Here is a 20,673-nt window from a genome sequence, read left to right on the forward strand (position 1 = left end):
CCAAAAAAAAAAAAAAAAAAAAAAAAAGCCAGAAACCCTTTGATACCCATATAGAGCAAACCTAAATTTTTGGACTCTATAGGAAATTGCAACACAAGTGTGAAAACGTGCGAGACTTAGGCTTTAAAATACAATTGTGAGGTGCACTTGCAAAGCATATATGGGGAAAAAGAGGAAGAACTCCACAAATCATCCTTCAAGGTCAAAGACTACAGAATATTTTCTGTCTGAAAATGCACTGTGTGGGCGAGGGCACTCCAGTTGCTGAGGCTGAGGACTTTCTGCTCAATAATAAGCTGCACAAACTGTCCAATGTTCTGTTTGTTCATCTGGAGCCTTTTGGTACTCATAGTGGTGCCACAGAGTGCTCTCAGGTTGCTTTCACCAAGTAGTATGTCTCGAGCATTGTATTCAGAGGAGTAAATTCTCTTGTAGTGTCATTATTCCACTGGTGTCATTAATTGCTATGCATGATAGACCCAATGCCGCTTCCGGAGAAGATAACAGAAAGAATTCTGTTGCCTCAGTTGTAAAAGTGCAGTTTCGCTGTGTGTTTGTCCAAGGCCTTGAGCTTCCAGGCCACATGGAGTTCAATGGAGTTTTAACATTGTTCTGTTGCAGTTTTAATTGTGTTTCTTTTTTTCTCCACTGGGTGGAGCTCATTCTGCTAGATCATCCTGCAGGCTCTTCTGCTAGTTCTAGTCTTGCTTCACTGGACAAATCCTTCTCTTCTGGTTCCAGCTGCAGCTCACAGGGAATGATGGACAGCCTGCTGACATCCGACTGACCCTGGAGGATAAATCAAAGATGAACATCACTGCGTGGGATGGCTGTATGACACTCTCTTCAGGTCATGTATGAGTCTTTGAGTCTAAGAAGGGATGGGTGTAGCTAAATTTCTGCTTTTGAGTCTCACAGAATGAATTTTTTTCTGCACTTGTTACCATATGAAAACCTTTTACTTGAAGTCAACCTTTTCATTTCATGTCTCAGAGGAAGAAAAATAAAACCTCTGAAGAATTCTGTTTCATGTTGCCAGATACGTTTGTATTTGGGATGCAGTTTTCCCTTATGACAGAATCGTCAGCCCCTTAGGTTTCTTGGTAGAGATTGAAGCAGTCTTTTATGGATATAGACCTTTCAGGTGTTCCCACAGGGGTGTGTTTTTCCCCAGAAAGCATACTCGTCTAGTATATACTGAACACATTTTTTAGAATATTACTAATGTGTATGCCTTAATTTTTTTCCCCTCTTCCAGCTTCAGAGAGTATTAAGTATGGAACACCTGCATGCATGTGGGTCTCTAGAGCAAAGATCAGCATTTTTTAACGGATTTCTAGATCTGAACTGGGATGACAAAAAATTCAAACACAATTTAACTTACGAGGTAAGAGAAGGCAGTTGTATCTGTTAACTCACCGTTTTTATGGAAGCTGTTCTTAATAGCTGGGAATTTATTTAGGTTTTATATGTAATTTTGAGAGTATTTTAAGAAAGCTTCTGTAGAGTACCACTTTATGTGAAATACCATTATTTCATTTTACCTTTTACATATTTCTCTGCATCGGAAGAAAGCTAAATGTAGCATAATTAAGAGAAAATGAGTTCTTACAAACTAGAGGCCTCACTTGTGCCTAAATTTGTAAAACTGTTGAGTTAATTCTGTAGAATGGGGACCAGTAACTGTGCTGAAAAGCCAAAACATTGTCAAGTGGAAATGTTATGTTCTGGAAATGTTACGTTAAAACCCTGAAGCTACTAGAATAAAAAAAGCCAGCACAGGGATAGGATGAGGTTGAGAGCTGGGATGAGTGGGCATGGAGGAGTGTCTAAGATTCTGTTGTCATATTTTAACTTTGTTGTCTTGGTTCATTGCAGAGAAATCAATTCTTGTATCCTGATAAATTTCAGTTAGAAGCTGTTCTGGAAAATATTTTCTTGAACTCATGCACCAAACAGAAGATCCTGGGTAAAATAGAAACAAACTACTCATCTTGCCTGGACTATTATATGAGCTTTGAGTTCTGTGACCTTCCAAATGTAAGCCTCACATAAACATCTTGAACCTACTTCACTTTAAATGTAATTACTCTTTTGGAGACTCTTTTGGAGTTTTCCTGAGCTGCAACTTTTCACGAGAATTGCCGTAACTTAACAAACCATAAATAAACAGTGTCTTTTGATGGGTTGAGGCAGAAAGGTTGTGTTTGCCACTGCAGTATATTCTATAGGTTCTATTACAGTTTTAAATCTTCCTACTTCCTCCATGTTCTTCCTTTCCTATTCCTCTCTCAAAGGTCTTTTAATTTCATGTTTCTGGAGAATATCAAAACATGGTTTCCTTGTTTACTGTCAGAGCAGGTCACACCCTGTTAGCAATGGGAAGCAGCAGCCAAATTCTGATGCCAGTGAAGACTTTTTCCAAGACCAAGATGTGTTAGTGCCTGTTTATAATGGAAAAAATGTATATGCATGTTACTTCAAAATCAGATGCCTCTGTATTCTTTTGGACCCTTTTCTTCAATGGCATGCATCAAAATGCCTAGCCAGAGCAGTTGAGAAGCATAAGGCCAAAAAAAAAAAGGACTTGTTTTCATAAAATATAGTTATATTACAGCTGTTTGTCTTGTTGTAGGCTGTAATCACTGAACATGCTTTGTTATACCACAGAAACTGAAGATGTAATGAAGTGAGACAGTGCTGTGAGGAGGAGGATGTGCTAGTTTCTGAAACTTCAAGTTTTGTTCATCACTTCATTGTGTAATTTCATGAGGATGCTAACATTGTACAACCTCTTACTACTCTATACAGAGCCCGTTTCTTTGGACGAATTAAGCTTTAACACCTTTTTTGTTCATACTTAGGTAATTGTTTTCTCTGGAAAACACCAGCTCAACAAAGATGACATCATTTTACAATCAGAGGGCAGATTCCACCTTGCTGATCATGGGAGAGATGAGGGGTTGATTGGAGTATCCTTAAAAAATCAGAGTACAGCTGATGTGAAGAATTATTCTTTGGAAGTTGAAGTGAGTTTTTATTCTATTTTAGCGGCATTGGGGTTTGGGTTTTGGTTTTTAAAGGCCTACTGCCATCTATCTTTCAAACTGATCAGGTGCAGCCAGTGACTTTAAAACAGCAGGCAAGTATAGGCAACATAACATACTTCTGGTTTCTTTAGCTCTGTTTTTAAAGGAGCAGTTATGCAATGTATGTACATTGATAAATGTACAGTATGATCAAGAGAGAAAGGAAAGCACCAACATTAGTTATCTGCAGAGCTCAGAGTCAAGTGTGTATCAGCTGGAGTTTTGTCATGGTTTAACCCCAGCCGGCAACTGAGCCCCACCCAGCCGCTTGCTCACTCCCCCCTAGTGGGATGGGGGAGAGAATCGGAAGAGTAAAAATGAAAAAAACTCGTGGGTTGAGATAAAGACAGTTTAATAAATGAAATAAAATAGTAATAATAATAGTCATAGTAATGATAATGATAAAAGAATATACAAAGCAAGTGATGCACCATGCAATTGCTCACTACCCGCCGACCAATGCCCAGCCAGTCCCTGAGCAGCGATCGCTGCCCCCCCGGCCAGCTTTCTCCTAGTTTATCTACTGAGCATGAGGCCATACGGTATGGAATAGCCCTTTGGGCAGTTGGGGTCAGCTCTCCTGGCTGTGCCCCCTCCCAGCTTCTTGTGCACCCCCAGCCTTCTCAGTCCGTAAAGCATGAGAGGCTGAAAAGTCCTTCACTAGTGTAAGCACTGCTTAGCAACAACTAAACCATCAGTGTGTTATCAACATTATTCTCATCCTAAATCCAAAACACAGCACTATACCAGCTACTAGGAAGAAAATTAACTCTATCCCAGTTGAAACCAGGACAAGTATATAAAAGCTTTAAGAGGCTGTGTGTTGTTATAGCTCACCTTCTTCAGCACGACCGGTCTGATTGGTGAGGCATGTTTTATTGCACCATGGCAAAAAAAAAAGGGGGGGGGGGGGGGAGAGCAAAATGTGAGACTCATACAAAGCATCATTTGTCAGAAAAAAGAACTGGCCTTAAGAAAGGCACAGAACAGCTAATAGGATGCTCATCCTGAGGCAAGTCTCTTCCTTTTTCTCTCCCCCTCTATTTTGCATTTGTTCTTCATTTTCTGTGAAATGAATAGGTGGAGAAGCTGGTGGTGGCAACAGTGGGCAGAAAAGTGATGTGGTCAGCACCATCCAAACTCTTCATTAGAAGGAATGTGGGTGGTCAGTCATAATTAACTGAGACAATAGGCCACCCCTTAACAAAATGATGATGATTTAATCAATAACGGGCTAGGACAAATACTAAATTATTTTTCCCTCTCTCTTTAGAAAGAAGGGAGATGAAAGAAGTATCAGCTGCTCTACTTGGGCTTTCTCTATTCTTTGTTCTGGAATAAATGGCAGAAATTAGCAGCCTCATAGGGGATTGACTGTTAGAGTATGTTTCTTTCATTGCTACCATTCAGATTTTGTCCATGAGCCTTTTCCTATCCAGTCATTCAGCTCTTGAGCCAATCATCCTAATGCTTGTGCCTTTCTTAAGAGCGTAACTCCTGTGTAGTGCACAAGTATTGGAAAACATTTCCCTCACCACTTACCCTTCTGTGGGAAGCACTGATATTTAAGCATCATCTCCGAACATTCATTAATTCTGTGTGGTGGCTTTGAATAAATGTTTTTCCTTTATGGTTGCAGTTAAAAGCCTTTGAAGATATTTGGCTAGGCCTGACAGGAACTGCTACTTCCTCATCTGTTCAGAGCCAAATCCTGGTGGAGGGGACTATTGATCAGAAAGAAAAAGTAAAAGTAGCTGCTTCTAAAGGAAAGGAGTGTTTTCAGTACTACATGGGGTATTTGAAAGGTATGTACCTTCACGGATGACACTCTTAGTCATATGATTTAGTTTTAGGTAGTCCTGCAAGGAGCAGGGAGTTGGACTTGATGATCCTTGTGGGTCCCTCCCAGCTTGAGACATTCTGTGATTCACACTGTCATTGGTATGAAGAGGCAGGAAGGAAGGCTATGTCTCTCTAGTGCCAAGCTGGCTCAGTTTCATGGTGATTCAAGCTATGGTCTTTCAGGTAATGAAAAGCCGAAGCTTAAAACTTGTTATACAAGGGTCAGTCTGGGAGACGTTTGTATGATTACTAGCCAGGGAAGAATTATAATACATGGTGATCAAAGGCAGGATTAATTTCATCTTGATTTAACCATCTTAAAGTTCTGTGCCTCATTTAAGATAATAATTACATTCTAATTTCAATGAAGGGAAAGAGAAAGGCACCTCCAGAGGCTGACTCTACCCTATGCTGGAACAGATGTATGAAATAGGATGTATGAAAACACCCTCTGCAGGTGACTCTCTCAGCAGCAGTCAATCCTTACTGACAGCAGAGAGGAGAGAGGGCTGTTGGCTCAGACTAACTTTTAGGTGATTAAAGATAGGTGAAACGAGACCTGCTGCAAGTGCTTTATGTTGTGACTCATCCACCTTTCAACTACATTAGATTTGTGTGCAAACCAGGTGGATTTGGTGGTATGACAGTTGTCTCAAACTCATGTTGCTGACAATCCCAGTCCTAGTTTCAGTTACGGATTTGCTATTCCACACTTCTGCAGTGGAATTTCTCTCAAGTTCATGGCCTCACTTGTAGGTGCTGTGATGTATTTGAGATGAAGACCATTAGTTTGTGAATTACTGAAGTCAGAAGTTTGTAGAGATGGTTCAACTCAACTCTCTCAACCCAGGTTCTATACGCACTTTGCCAACCATTTCTGCTTATGCTCGTCACTACTTGGGCAGAAACAACTTAAGTGTGTGGTGGGTGGATGAGTGACTGACACTCTTTCATTTATGGTCTAAGCCATTTTGAAATGTCAGCAACAAGGGACAGTGGAAGACTATAGTAGAAAAAAGCCTGTGAATCACTGTGACTGAGGGAATTGTTTAGGTTTGTATTAATTCAGTCCTTTCTTTGCAGTAGCAAATCTGTATTTGTAAATCATTCACAAGGCACACAGAAGAGAAAAATCAAACACTGACACTGATCTAATTTTCTCTTGTTTATCTCCTCTTGTTTTTTTTCTACAAACACCTAACACACTCAGACACTGATTGATCACCTAAGTAATTAAAAAGCTGGCTTTGAAACAATGTCTGTCAGTGTTGTTCCTGTGAATGAAGCACTTTCTTTTCATTCTCTAAGGGGATTTGGAAGAAGGAATGGAAGTCAGTGCTTGTACTGATGGGCAACAGATGGCTACTGTTAATACCTATCTCAATATCAATGGTGAAAGGCAAGAAAACATGGGACAAATGACTCTAACAGCTGTTAATGGAAGCTTGAGTTTTCTGGCTCATGGATGTGGGGATCCAGTTCTTAAGGCTGAGGTGAGACCCTTCAGTGGCAGCTAATTGCAGTGTGATTTTTCCAGAATATTGTTTAATCTTGTCAGTTTGATGGAGCATCTCCCAGGTAGGCTTCAGGTGTGAGTTTTGGTGAATAACCAGGCAAACAGGGGAACGATGCAATTTTTAAACTCATAATAGCATTATTTTTCACTTTGATGTGGAAAGATACCATGGGGAGAACTGAAAAGTTCAGCCATACCTAGAAAGCATAGAAAATATGGGACCCTCACCTAAAGGGTGTATTCTCTGAAGAGGGTAAGTAAATACAGCGAGAGCAGCAGTAATGTGCCAGGGCTGCTCAGCATGTTGGTTACAAAACTAAGATTAGAATTCTTGAATGTGCTTTTACTTCTAATAGGGTTTCACATACTCTCTGCTTGGAGGAGGCTTTTCAGTTTTTCATCCTTAGACTCTTCTGTTCCCATTTCTAACCACTGAATAACGCAGAAGTTATTTCCCCTGAGAAATGGGAGGCCACTGTGGATCTTTGCTGGCATTTAAACTAGTACAAACTTGGAGTGATTTGGACCCGGCACAAGCAATTCTAAATCATAAATTCAAGGTTTTTATTAATCTTCTGACAGTACAAACTTAATGAAATTGGGAGCCTTCTGAAAGCCAAACTGATGGAGAAGATTAAGAAGTTTGATGGATATATGTGGAGATTCAGGAGATCAGTAAGTATCTGTACATCATCTGTGAAAGCACCATGAAATGTTCATGCAGTGTTAATTAAAAATCATTATATCGCATGCAGTTGTTTTGTTTTGCTCAAACATTTAAATGGTTAATCCTGTGCTAACCTGCAATTCATACATAGACAAAAAACATGTTTCATGGTAAAGATCCTGTATCTCTGCACCAACACTGAGGAGTTCAGAATTGCCTTGGAATGGAGTCAAAGCTTTGCTTGTGACCACTGTGTATTTTGATATTTCTTCTTTTTTGGGAACCACTGTAGGTTCAGCAAGTTGATTTTCTGTCTGAAGCAGCTGGCTGGCCTTCGATAGCCTTGCAAAAGGTAGCAGGATTCCTCCACAGTGTGGGTAGAGCTGTTGCTCAGGTGTGGAAGCAAAGTGGAATCGGACAGATACTGAGAAGCAAGCTCCCGCTTTACCTGGATAAAATTCAAGACACTGTCCAGCAAATGCAGAATGAATTGCAAAGTAAGCAAAACCATGCAAAGCAAGGAGGATAAGGACAGTGCAGGGCAAACCAAACTTGAGTATAAAAGATGCTGAACAGCACACATGTTCCTATTTTGATCTAGCAAAAAGTCCTGACCTTGGCTCTTAGTTTACAGAGTGGGAGCCTTGATGCAATAAGCCCTAAGTAACCTTAGTGTGACCACCTTTCTAATGAAATCATTGAAGAGGCATTCTCTTGGACACAGGAGTCTGGGCTCAATTGGATGAGAACAGCCTAATTCCTAAGCTGAAGCGTTTCTGCTAACAGTTCCCTGGCAAGCATTTCCTCCCAAAGGGCTGTTCATATCCATCCTCGAGTTTTGAATGCTTATACTAATCAGATTTCACCTGATCTGATAGGTTTTTCCAAGTCTATCAGTAGCCGCTCATTCACTCTTCAGCTGGACTATGGCCCATATTGAAACCATTGAGAAATGTGGTCGGCTGTAATTAGCGGAGAGAACCTTCAGTTCTCACAAGATTAAAACCTCACTTTGGGCCACTTACCTCTAGGCTCTTCCCACTCAAAAGTGGGATTTTGTTGATACACCATGTTTGAAATTAGTTGTGACCAAACCGTTCTGTTATTCCTTGAGCAGGTGCAGGTTGAGCTGTACAGCTCTGATGGTGGCATATTGCAAAGCATTCCTTACACATATTTTGGAAAGCAGCAAAGTACTTATAATATAAGGTGTATGAGTGGATCAGGGTTATAGCTAAATGCCTCTTTCGGTTTTTCAGAACGCTGTGTCCATGCCCACAGCGGTGAAATGTGCCCAGCTGCCATGAAAACAAAGCTGCCGCTTCCTGTTTTCTGTGCCCCTCCTTCACTTATGCTGGAAGCTGTGGGGAACAAACAAACAAACAAACAGCCCCTTTGTAACGTACTAGCTAAGGCTGCTTTCCTGTAATGTGTTTGCTCCAGAGCCATTAGCAACTTTGAAGGACGCCTACTACGATGTAACCTTGAAGCCACTGGATGAAGTTTGGCAAGAGAAGACAGAAGAGTACATGAAGAAAATCCAGGCTTTTTTGCCCAGGATTGTGAAAGATGTGTGGCTAATGGAACCAATCCAGGTGGCATTAAAGGTTGTGAAAACAGGCTTGGATATGGTTAGTATAATTCAATTCTCCATTTTTAATGGTTTGAAAGACAAGGTCTACAAATTTAAGTCTCAGCTTTGAACTATGGATACACAAAAAGAGTTAAATATTTATGCTATGGAAACAGTGCTGTTATCTTTCCACCTAACAAGCTTGGGCACAGCTGATTTACTGTCCTTGAAATATTTGAGCTGCTTTGAAAGCAGTACTTTTCTAGCTAGAGGAGGGGCTCTTTTACTAGTTTTGGTTGAAATCACAGCAGCAGTAATGTCATTCATGTAGCTTTTGCTTTTCTTCCATAGAGAGGAGGGATTGTGATTCCAACGAATAATGTACAAATAGGTTTGGGCTCTTCTAGTTGAAATAAGGAGCATAAAGGATATATCATGACACCAATTTATATTAACAAAGCTATCAATCCTTGCAAGCTACTGAAGCACATTAACTCAGTGAAGTATTGGTATACTTTAAGTAATGTTGTTTTAGGAAGGATGTATTTCTGTCCGTTACTTGTTGCTGTGGTGACTAGTGTCTGTCTCTGGATATTAACCTCTAAATGACAGGATGCCGTCAGGCAAGCGACAGATGCAAGAGAGACTAAAGTGCTATTTCACTGACTATTGCTTTAAAACTCATTATCAAGTACTGACCCTGCCCTGAAGCCGTACTGAAGTCAGTTTTGTTATCTCCTTTTCTGGCTCTCCAATAGACTACACAGCAGATGCTCAGGTGGGCTGAGGCCATGTTTTCTAGAGCTGTGAGCAAGATCCGGAAGCCCTTACTCAACCTTTACAGTTTCTCAGCCAGGTAATTGGTGGTTTTTGCAGATCCCTGCTGCCGGGTAGTGTTCTAAATGGATATGTGCATAGTTGCATCAGCTTGTACGCTGATGGTTGTGGACAACCACCCGACCATTCTTTGCTTTGGGCACATGGCATTACACTGTAATGTTCATTTTTGTTGGCTACTGGGACAGGCTGCATTTCGGAAGAAGCTACTCAGCAGCAAACAGAATAGCAGTAACTACGATAACTGGCCTTATATGGCATGGTGTATTGCAGGTCTTAGCCATTGTACATCTTTGTTTTGCCATTCTAACCAGACTGTAGTTCTTACGAATATTTCACTTCCACATTTCTAATAACAAAGCAACTGTATTTCATCAGCTTAGCAGATAAGGACACATACTGTTTTGTTTGTACTCTACAGGAACTGTTCAGTGGCAGTAAAACTGCCAGTACTTCCTAAAGCAGACCACTCCCTGGATCTGGCAAATATTACTAATTATCTCATTGAAGAAAAGCTAATGAGGCCTCTCCAAGACCTCTACAATATCAACATAGTTGCAGAGTATTATAGATTCAAACGGAGGATGATGGAGAGTCCCTTTGAATGTAAGCCCTTTCAGACTGCTGCTTTGTTTTGTAACTGGGTCTATTTCATTTAGTTCTAAATTTTACAAATCGTATTTGGAATAGTAGTTTGCATAGAGATGATTGTTAATTAATAATTTTCCTATAAACTATAAATAAAGTCTTTCTTGTAAAACAATAATTGTATGTATAATATCAACACTTTGGGTAAAGCTGACATGCAACACTCCTTTACTTAATGTTCATGCAAATTTTGCAACTCTTTACACTTCCTACTAGACTAGAAATCAGCAGGTGGCGTTTATCTGTTTTATCTATATGCTTTTGTCAGTTGATACTATGGTCAATGCCAGTCATACCTGTTGGCCCTGGGTCTTGCCATGGAGGCTTTGTCCATACTTTGAAACTGGTGACATCACTTCTTTTGACTCTAGGATGAAAAGCTCAGCCCTACCAAAACTTCAGAGACAATATTGCCTGAAAAAGCATTGCTAAATGCTAAAAGACTGCATTAACAGTCCCAGCTGTCCCTTGTAGATAATAGCTTTTCCAGAAAGAGCCATTTTTAAAGGCTTCCTCCCAGCAGGCAGGCACAATTGAGGGCACTGAAAGTGGGTCCTAGTGACTAAATAGTCCAAGTGATAAATCAGCAGGGTTCTCTGGACTGTGACTCTGCTTGATGCTCTGGTTTGGCAGGATATTTTTTGAGACAGTTTATTCTTGCTGTTTTCTGCATAGGAATGTATAATGTGTATTGGGGGGGGGGGGGGGCTTACAAATATGACTATCAAGTAGCATGACTGTAAATCAAGATGAGCTTTGAATCCTAATTCATGTTTCTCAAAGTTTTAGGAAACTCAGGTGGATCTATAATGAAAAAGGAATTATTAGAGTGTTTCCTTTCTGGAGAAATTTTTGTTGCAGAGCAACTTGTAACTAATTAAAATGCAATAATAGCTTGAGAAATTATTTTAAGAGTACGCCAGCCAGAACCTGTTTGTGTTGCAGTATGCAAGTAGTAGCACAGCACGTACTGCTCTGTGGAAAACTCACTGATGTTTCTTCTGAAATACCATTCTCTAGATCATGCTATGTTAATGGGGACCAAACATCTTATGACTTTTGATGGAAAAATTTATGATTTGGCATCAAAGTGCAGTGTACTTCTTGCCAAGGATTTTGTTCACAATACTTTCACTGTAATACTAAACGAGGAAACTAGTAACTCAAGATCACTGTATGTGGAGATGAACCAGTCCGTGATCGGTATCTACCCAAGACTGAAGGTAGGAGGGGAAAGTCAAACATTCTTCCTTTGCAGACCAGAAATTATCTTCAACCAACCAACCAACAACAACAACAAAAAGTCTTCAAAATACCAATGCTCAAAACATAGATCAGAACAGCTCTCAGTTGGAAGTGCTAGAAAGTAACCACTGTGTAATCAGCAAATAACTCCCCAGAACAAAACCAGTTCTAAGTCACGGGCTGCCTCTTTGCTCTCTGGGTACTTAAAGTAAGAGAGGCTCAACAAACTTTTCAGATTTCCTCTTACATGGTCTAAGAGAATGGCAGTTAGAGAGGTCTGGACAACAAACTGGGCCCTTAGCCTCAGTGTACCTGGGAGGCTTTGTGCTTTCCCGCTCTTTCAGAAGTTTAACACAACCCCGTTCTTATTCCCTAACTCTGGGCTGAGCAAAGTTGACGCCATCCCACCTGCAAACCAAGACTGAGCTTGCCTGTCACTGAACTTTCATTGTGACGTATTTGAAATTGCATTTGCATTTTAAAACAGATATCCAAGATGTACAACTTCTCCTTTATGGAAGAGAACTGCCAAGTACTGGATCAATCCCTTGGAAAGAATACCACTAATTCAAGGAGAGAAACCAACAAAATAGAAGTGTCTAATCAGAAAGGAGTTTCTGTCTCTTGTGACTTTCAGTACGATCTCTGTACTGTCACTCTGGCTGGATGGCACCATGGTGAGTATTGATCGTACAGCTTGTGTCATTTTTTCTGTATCTCCAAACTGTCATCACCTGTAGTAGCAGCATGTGGGTTGTCTTTCACTTGCCTTTCCCCTCTTCATTTATACGCACCCTGGAAATGGCCCTAGGCACTCCCAGTTACTGCCAAATAAAGCACGGTATGTATCACTCCAGTAAGAACAGCAAGCGTTTACCTAGGTTACTATTGTTTCAATGCAATAAAGCAGACAGAAATAGGGGGTAGATGTAATGCAGTCAGCCCAACCCCAAACGCTGCCTGAGAATCACTGCTCTATAGCAGGCTTATCTTGTCAAACCTGCAAGAGCATGAAAGAGGCCTAAAAGCTTCCAGGGTTTTTGGTATACTTGGAATACATTCCCCACACTGTTCTCAAACTCAGACCCCTGAGATTAGCAGCGAATGGATATGATGCCTTTATCTGGTCAGGAGAAGCAAATGAAAAGCTAACGAGATGGCAATGCAGTCTGAGAAAAATTCATAATGGATGCCTGGGCATACTTTCCTGCTTTACAGCTGAGCTCTGTGTACAGAGCCCAGAGACAGCTTCTAAAATTTTCCTGTGTGACAACTACTATTTTACTCCATTTCATTTTCACTCCAGGTATTTCAGCTGGGCTCTTTGGTACCAATGATAATGAAGCTGGAAATGAATGGATACTTCCCAATGGTTCCTTCACTGACAACGTGCAAGAGTTCACACAGAGCTGGCAGGTAATGAGCTGAAGGGCTTCTTTCTATGCAGATTACCAATGGTGCTGGAGCACAAAGGGCAACATGCGACATACTGTTTTGGCTGAGATGAACTAAAACTAGACAGTGAAAACAGCAGCATACTGCATAGAATTTGTTTCCCTGTGTTTAACCAGGGAAATGGTTGCACATATTTGCTAAAAACCATGCAAGAATTCCCTGTAGATAGGCGTTGAGCATTTTTGGCCTAAGTGGTAAGGTAAAACATGGGAGCTGCTTCTCCTATTAGAAGAAAGTGATGTTGGAACCAAGTATCTTTGATGTTTTTGTACTTAGACCACCTCTTTCTGGAATGTAGAGCCAGGTGGTACAAATCCATAGGTCATCAGTCAGTCATCAGTTTGTACCAGGAAGTTTTCCCTCTTGGAAGTTTCCTTTCAAGCCATTTGTTGTAGCTGGGTATGTTTAGCCTCTTAATTTTTTTTGTTCTTCCTGCTTTTCATCTTATCAAGGAACAAAACTTTAGAAACAGTGACTAGCAAAGTTGCTTTCCATCCCCATACCACTAAGTGCTGAGACTTTTTTGGAGGGTTAGCTGCTACTGATTCAGTTATTAACTTGCACAAAAGGAATTCCTATAACTATCTTAAATAAATGTTGTAACTCTTTTACTCTTATACCAGTAATGTTATACCTCTTTGCTTCAAAGAGACTTAACCTTAATTCATGTAATTTATCTTCAGCTGAAAATAATCTAAATATGAAAATATGCAGGTGTACATAGCCATTTGTGAATGCAACTGACCAAAAAAAAAAAGTATCCTTACTGTGCTCTCAAGCCACATTGACAGGATCCTCTAACTCCCTTCAAGCCTAATTGGAGAATCTATTACAAAAAGAAGAAACCAGCATCTTATTACTACTAAGATTTTGTGACTCTTCCCTTTACCTTCTCTCACCAGAAGATGTCCGAGTTCTGGGCACACACAGAAATGCTACTATTTTCAGCTTTATTTCAGTACTTTACTTCAAAAAAGAGGATTGCTTCAAGTATCTTGCACTTTTCCTTGCTGTTGGAGAGATCTATCTAATGAGTTTGCAGCCTGTGTTTATGTTAATAATGGGGTGGGATCATGACGTGACTGACTGTAGGTATAATTTTCTTAATTGCTACAAATACTAACTTGTAATATGTTCATAAAAATGCAACCATCTAATGCAAAACTACCCAGAGCAGCTGAACTAAACATAATAATCAATTAAAAGCAATACATAAGAAACTTACTGTCATAAACAAGCTGGGAAGTCATGTATGTCCTTCTTTAAGTGGCTGATGGCATAATGGCTGCGCTTACACTATTGATTTGTACGTTTTATTTGCAGGCCACGGCATCTTTGCAGTCATACCCCATTCAGAAAAATGTAATAAAAAGACTGACTTGCCAACAATGTACTGTTGTCATACATCATTAAAGCAATGGCCAGAAATACAAATGTGCCAAGTCAGTGGTTCATGCAAAGTCTTAGAAACTTTTCTAAAGCGGTAGGAAGAGATGATACAGTGGAAATACCCAGTTCAAACGGCCGGTGTATTCAGCTGTGCCAATAAAATGGAGCTTGCAAAATCCTTCCTGACCAGGAGTTTTAGCACAACTATACGTGATACAGAAAGCAAAATCACAATCAGGTTAAATCTGGCCAGGTATCCCAGCCTGAAATAAAAGCTGTCAGTCACTCTGCATTACTGGAGTCACCTCGCATTGAGCTATAAACTCAGACTGGCAACTCGCTACCAGGAGCTCTATTACAAGCCTTCGTCATACACTGACCTTGCAAATAACATCAGTGAAGTTCTAGTGTTACAAGACCAGCTAATGTACAAAATGAGGAGGTTAATAAGGAGACTGCAAATGTCTGACCCCTGCAGGATGAGGGTTATCTGAGAGATTAAACTGGCAGTTAATTTTTCTTAGTAATTAAAATAACTTGAATTTACACTTGCTTAATGAACTTCTAAACTCAAAGATGTGCCAGGAAATTACTGGTGAAAGAAATATTAAGTTGCTGATCTGATACAGAGTACCAAAAACAGTGTTCAGTCAAAACAAATCCTAAGAAACATTAGCAAATGCTGCTTATTACGAGTTCTGTTAATATCTGGTATCATCAGCTTTTGACTGGTGTGCTAAGGGACCTTACCTGAACCATGTATGACAAAAATCCATTCACATTTTATTGTCCAAAAATGCTTGTAATTGTAGGGATCTCCAGTTCGGGTCTTTTGTTTTGGTTTGGTTTTTTTTAAAGCCTTCTTGTTGTTTATTACCTATGAATAACCCAGCAAGGATACGAAGATTTTTTTTTCCTCCAACAAAAAGATGTAGTAAAAGCACAACTCCAATCTGTCATATATAATAAAAGTTAAGACAACTAGCCAACTACTTACTGTGTCAGCAGCCACCCACCAAAATCCTTCAGTGGATAACAAAATCAATAGAAAAAGGAAACAATGTCTGTAATCTGTAATATTTATGAGACATACATTTTTTTTTTTATGAAGAGTGCAAGATACTTCTCAATATTAATGAACAATAAATGTTAATCAGAGCAGTGTACTGAGCTGCCCATATCTTCCTTCAAACCATCTCACACTGGAAATCTGAAGAATTCATGCTACACTGATGTTTAAAAAAAACCAAACAAAACCCCCAACTTGAGTAATTCTGTGTTCCCAGGTGAACAAGTGCAGTCTCGTACAGAAGAAAGTGAAGCCATGTCCAATTACAGCTAAGCAGAAAGTCTGTAAAGTGTTTTTTGAGGAATCACATTCACTTCTTAGGAACTGCTTCAAAGTTGTAAGTATAACTGCAGCCACCAGAGGACTATCTGAATATCCACATCATACTGCAAAGGAATATACATAATTGTTGCAAGGATATAGTTGCTGCGGAAAACTTTAGAAGTAATCATAACAACAATCCAGACAGAAAAAAAGTGTTATATCACCATAAGTATAAATTAAGGTCCTTGACATCCACAAAATAGCGACATGACTTTGCACTACTCTTTAGTGCGATAAACCTTTCAATGCTAGGAAGAGAATAAAGGTTTGTGAATGGCCCTAACGGGGTGGTGGGGGGAGAGACAGACACAGATCAAACTTCCCTTTCAGTTCACCTGCAGGTGTATTGCCAGATTGCTGTCTCCAGAAGAGATGTATGCTTGTACCCTGCACACCTCTCCTCTAAAAAATCCCCTTTGTGTTAAAGGTGGACCCTGAACCATTCTACAGCATGTGTACATACGACACCTGTGAATCGCATGAGTTGCAGGCTGCCTGCAGCTTAGCAGCAGCTTTTGTTCATTTGTGCAACCGAAATTTTGTCCCTGTGGAAATTCCTCCTCAGTGGTAAGTTTCGTTTTCTTTTCATCCTGAATATTCTGACTGCATTGCTCCAGTACTTACATGTCTTTTATTCAAGAGCACATGAGAAAATAAAACTAATGAATCTTAACTATGGGCCTGAGCAAAAATGATCCTGTTCCTGGAATTACTCTTCTTGCTCCTTGTCTATCTTGCCTTTTCTGCTGTTCACTCAGAATGACACCGTAACCCATCCGATTCAAACTCTCTAATGGCTTTCTTATTTCCTCCTGATTTGCTATGTAGGAGGAGGCAGAAGGATACTTGCAGAATATGCTGTGATTGTCCCTAGGAGTTCCACTTCTCGGATACTATTTTCGTTTCAATTTTTTTTGTCTGAATAATGCATTTGAATTCCTCTTAACAGTAATACGTATTATATAGACACACTGAACATACTCAGTGACCTATTTTTGTACTTTTCAGTCTATTTTGATGAAATCTATCTTCTGTAAACTTAACCTAGAATTTCAAGATTATCAATATTTGCATTTTAATGCAGCTGTCATCTGGATAGCTGTCTTCCAGAAATCTGTTTAAAAATGCAAAGAAAGTTGAAAAGCCTGAAAAGGGCAGTAGTGCTGGCTTGAAATTTTTGGCATTACAATCCTTGCCCATTTCTTTTGTTATTGTGCAACTTAGTTATGGATCCTTGCATTTTTTGGTGAAGGGCCACACGTTGCTGCAGAAACTAGATTAGGACACTTACTGCTCTAAAAGAGACTGGAATTGTGTTCTGCTAACTGTATCTGCATTACTTGGTAAGTGCAGAATTTTAAGGAAAGAATTCTTCTTGTGTAAAGAAAAAACCTGTGCAAGTCCACAGCCCCAAAATACTTGTTAGTAATACAATTTAGCCCTGTCTTATTTATTTTATTCAGTTACTGCACAGTTCAGCTGTACAGTTGTCGTTTCCAGTATGCGCTATCTTACTCTAGTCCAACTTAGCTATTTTGCACTATAAGTACCTAAAGAACAACAGCTGTCTGTGCCAGAGAACTGCAGTAATCTGAAACACCTTACCATATAAAGATGGTAGTGGCTGTATATTTTGGCATTTTTGTATTATGTATGTTCACTAATTTGCACTATACGTCTTCTCTACAGGTTTTTTATTAAACTCTGTCTCCATTGGATATTCTGTGTACAGCACCTTCTTTGAACTATGATATTTATAGACTACAAATTACTATATAAACAATAACTTTTACCACTTGAGTAATATTGTTGACTAGCCACATATTGCTGTCTTAAACGACCAAGAACATCCCCAAAACATACTCTTTTATTTGTCTGCATTATGTTATTCCTTAGTTTAGACAAAAAAAAAAGGACAAAGCCTTCTCTGAAATTTGCTGTATGCTTGTATCTTTTCACTGAATGAGAATATTAAACGAAACACACATACAAATTATTGTCACACTAATTACTGATCCACTTGCCCAAGTAATAACTTAAGATGTAATTTATTTTTACAAGACTGCAATCAAAACATTTACTCTAAATGGCGGAATCATGCAGAAGAGCCAATTATGCTTTTGCTTGAAATGAAGCACTTGGGTTTACACTCCTAACTTTTATGCTCCATGCTTTGCTAAGGCTTGGTAATGAGAAAACAGGGTGGGTTTTTTAATATATGCAATGAAATGTTATTCATTTGCCTTTGTAAACTCACTACCCCCTCAAAAGAGTGATTTGGTGACTACAAACGTATTTGTGGTATGCTTAAAAAAAAATTGACAACTATTTGCTCAATTTTCAACCACTAAGGAAGGGAATAACTATCACTGTAGATGATTGTGTTAGCCATAAAATAAAAACCTAGAAAAAGAACACTTGGTATGTAAGTGCATCACATGCATACACTCCCATATGCGGTAATAGTGCCACGTGTCATCATCTGCCTTATGTATTCAGTTCACCCAGTGTGTATGCAGTAGATGGCCATGAAATTTCTGGGTAGCAACTTGTAGGCAGTAAGTGGTTTTAGCTCCAATAGTTTATATAAACTCTTCAACATATTAATACGAAATAGAGACAAATTTTGTTAAATGTGAGCCTGAACATTCAGTTAAAAACAGAGTTTTAGAATGGCTCAGTAGCCAAAAGATTGAAGTCAGCTAGTGCTGCTAGTTTACATTATCCCATTTCTGAGGAAAGGGATTGGAATTAGAGTGGATCACAAGCTCAGTTAACAACAATAACATGCTATTAAATCATGCTATTAAACAAGCAAAATATACTGGGGATGTACACATGAATAAACATATTTAAGACAAGAAATAATTATTCTCTATTCAGCTTATTTTATGCATCCAGTTTTGGACACCATGTGAACCAGCTGACAGAAGTCCAGAGGTCTCTCGGTGGGGGAAAAAAAAAATTGAAGGGCTGAGGAAAGATATGAGTTAAGTCTTTAAATATGTAAGCACACTGAAGAGAAGGAAGTGTAGCAGACCAAATTGCAGTAAGGGAGAATTAACGTTTGCTATTGTGAAAGAGCTTATAATGGCCAGGCTAGTCACGCATTGTGACTAGCCATCTAAGGTCATGAGAACAAGACACAAAATGTCAGTCAGTCATAGCTGGAGTCATAGCTCTGCACTACTTTCTAGAAATTCATTCTTGTCAAGGATCTTCCATTGGATAGCTGAAGTAGCCAATCCATAAACTTTAGTAATAATACTGCTCTTTGCCTCCTAAATGTGAATTTATCATCAAACATGAACAAAAACCTTAGCTCTTTCAGTTTAGTATATCTAAGATGAAATTGTATCTAAAGTGCTACAATACTTTTTCCCACAGGTTTTTGATAATGTCATAAATATATCTGCTGCTATTTTTCCCTTCTTAGATTTCTTGTAATTCAGCATAACAACAGCTTGTATTACGTATCACTTGTATCACTTGTCACTTTCTATCCTTTAAGTACTTACTAACTACTTAACTGGATTTCATCTCTTCTTCATTTCAGCTTGAGCCAGTTCTGAATGACAGATACCAGCCCTGAGGATGGAAGAACCCTTTCAGCACCCAAAATAAAACAGCTATTTTAGGCAGACGAGCTAGAGGCAATAGTAGGGAGAACAGTAAAAGTGTGAACGAATTAGTGTTAGGACTATGAATATAATGAAGCATATATAGTATAAAAGGAAGGCTTTTCACCCAGAAACAGCTGAAAGTAAGAGGAATTATTTCAGTACAGTGACCAACTGTAATCAACCAGAAGAAATTGGACATAAGAGTATCAGTTACTTTAAAAAAATTCTACCATTCAGTGGTAAAATTGCCTCTTCACAAGCTTGAACCATAGCATGAATACATTTAAAAGATGACAAAAGGTCTTTTCCAGCTCAGATTAGTACAAGTGGGCTACTCTGTATCAGTGGCTTTGAACCTGTGCAGAGATGCTTACTTCTTTTTTCTCCAGAACTGAAACTCGGCTGTTCAGTAAATTCTGGAGAAAGTGACCTTCTTCCAGGGAAGTGCCCCAACACGCAAGAGGGCTCTGATAGAAGTAAGATGGTTAAATAATTAAAAGCATTTAATAATTTTCTCATTTTTATGCTGGCTGATTCCTCCCTTTGCATCTTTAGAACTCTCTTCTCAGAAATCGCTCTACATGTTGGGAAAAGGTGACCAATACCTGTCCTATTCATAAAGTAGCCTTAAGGCGTTATAGATACTGTTGCATGGAAGTGTCCCATCTGTTTAATTACCTTCTATATTGTAAGTCTATTGATAAAAAAAATGCTTTTCATTTCTCCACGCAGTACCAGGAATGCAATTATTCCTTAATAAAAGGTAACACTGCAAATCCTTCAGATGTCTTTGCATAACATGCAGACATTGAAATAATGGTATTCTGAACTATGAAATAATGTTAATAAACATTTGACTTCCTTATTTTTATGTGGGAGTGCATTTTTACTGATTATTCATAAGAATAAAGTTGTACTGATCTACAGCGTTGGAACTGGCTGGGTTTAAATGGCTCCTATAATTGTTCAGAGAGACAAAAATAGCAGCTGGCCTCAGTTATCTTATGTATGCTGCTTTAGTCTATGCTCGCTTTCTGAACACTTACACTGTAGTTTTATACGAATTCTAAGTAAAACATGATGCTCACACTAGTCAGGAAAAATTCCTACAAGTGTTAGGATTCCCACAAGCATGAGATGCTGCTATACAAAACATGGTAGACATCAAGTCTTCCTGTGTAATAAGTTTATAACTGCTTACTTACTTACAGAGAAGAGGTGTTTATAATGAAGCCAAAATTGTATGAAATAGTTCCGAAAGTTAAAGAATATTTATACCAGTTACTGATTAAAAAAAATGCGTAATCTTCTCCCCATCACTTAATGCTCGCTAAGCACACCAATCACCTTTGAAAAAAATACTGAGGTAACAGTTGAAAGAACAAAGTAAAATGTC

The 20,673-nt window shown here is 39.1% G+C and overlaps 1 protein-coding gene across 1 annotated transcript in view; it reads left to right on the forward strand.

Annotated features, from left to right (window-relative positions):
• The window catches only part of LOC142415850 (uncharacterized), a 105,553-nt gene extending 85,368 nt beyond the window's left edge, over positions 1-20,185 (forward strand). The window contains exons 56-72 of the mRNA XM_075514669.1: positions 742-855; positions 1,259-1,387; positions 1,879-2,040; positions 2,865-3,029; positions 4,729-4,894; positions 6,240-6,424; positions 7,030-7,122; positions 7,407-7,611; positions 8,558-8,745; positions 9,446-9,543; positions 9,946-10,130; positions 11,193-11,395; positions 11,905-12,094; positions 12,724-12,833; positions 15,548-15,667; positions 16,082-16,221; positions 19,211-20,185. Of these exons, the coding sequence (XP_075370784.1) occupies positions 742-855; positions 1,259-1,387; positions 1,879-2,040; positions 2,865-3,029; positions 4,729-4,894; positions 6,240-6,424; positions 7,030-7,122; positions 7,407-7,611; positions 8,558-8,745; positions 9,446-9,543; positions 9,946-10,130; positions 11,193-11,395; positions 11,905-12,094; positions 12,724-12,833; positions 15,548-15,667; positions 16,082-16,221; positions 19,211-19,226 (2,469 nt within the window). The 3' untranslated portion in view covers positions 19,227-20,185. The remainder of the gene's footprint in view (positions 1-741; positions 856-1,258; positions 1,388-1,878; positions 2,041-2,864; positions 3,030-4,728; positions 4,895-6,239; positions 6,425-7,029; positions 7,123-7,406; positions 7,612-8,557; positions 8,746-9,445; positions 9,544-9,945; positions 10,131-11,192; positions 11,396-11,904; positions 12,095-12,723; positions 12,834-15,547; positions 15,668-16,081; positions 16,222-19,210) is intronic.
• The last annotated feature ends 488 nt before the right edge of the window (positions 20,186-20,673 follow it).

This window comes from Mycteria americana, chromosome 12 (assembly GCF_035582795.1).
Source record: "Mycteria americana isolate JAX WOST 10 ecotype Jacksonville Zoo and Gardens chromosome 12, USCA_MyAme_1.0, whole genome shotgun sequence".
Classification (NCBI taxonomy): Eukaryota; Metazoa; Chordata; class Aves; order Ciconiiformes; family Ciconiidae; genus Mycteria; species Mycteria americana.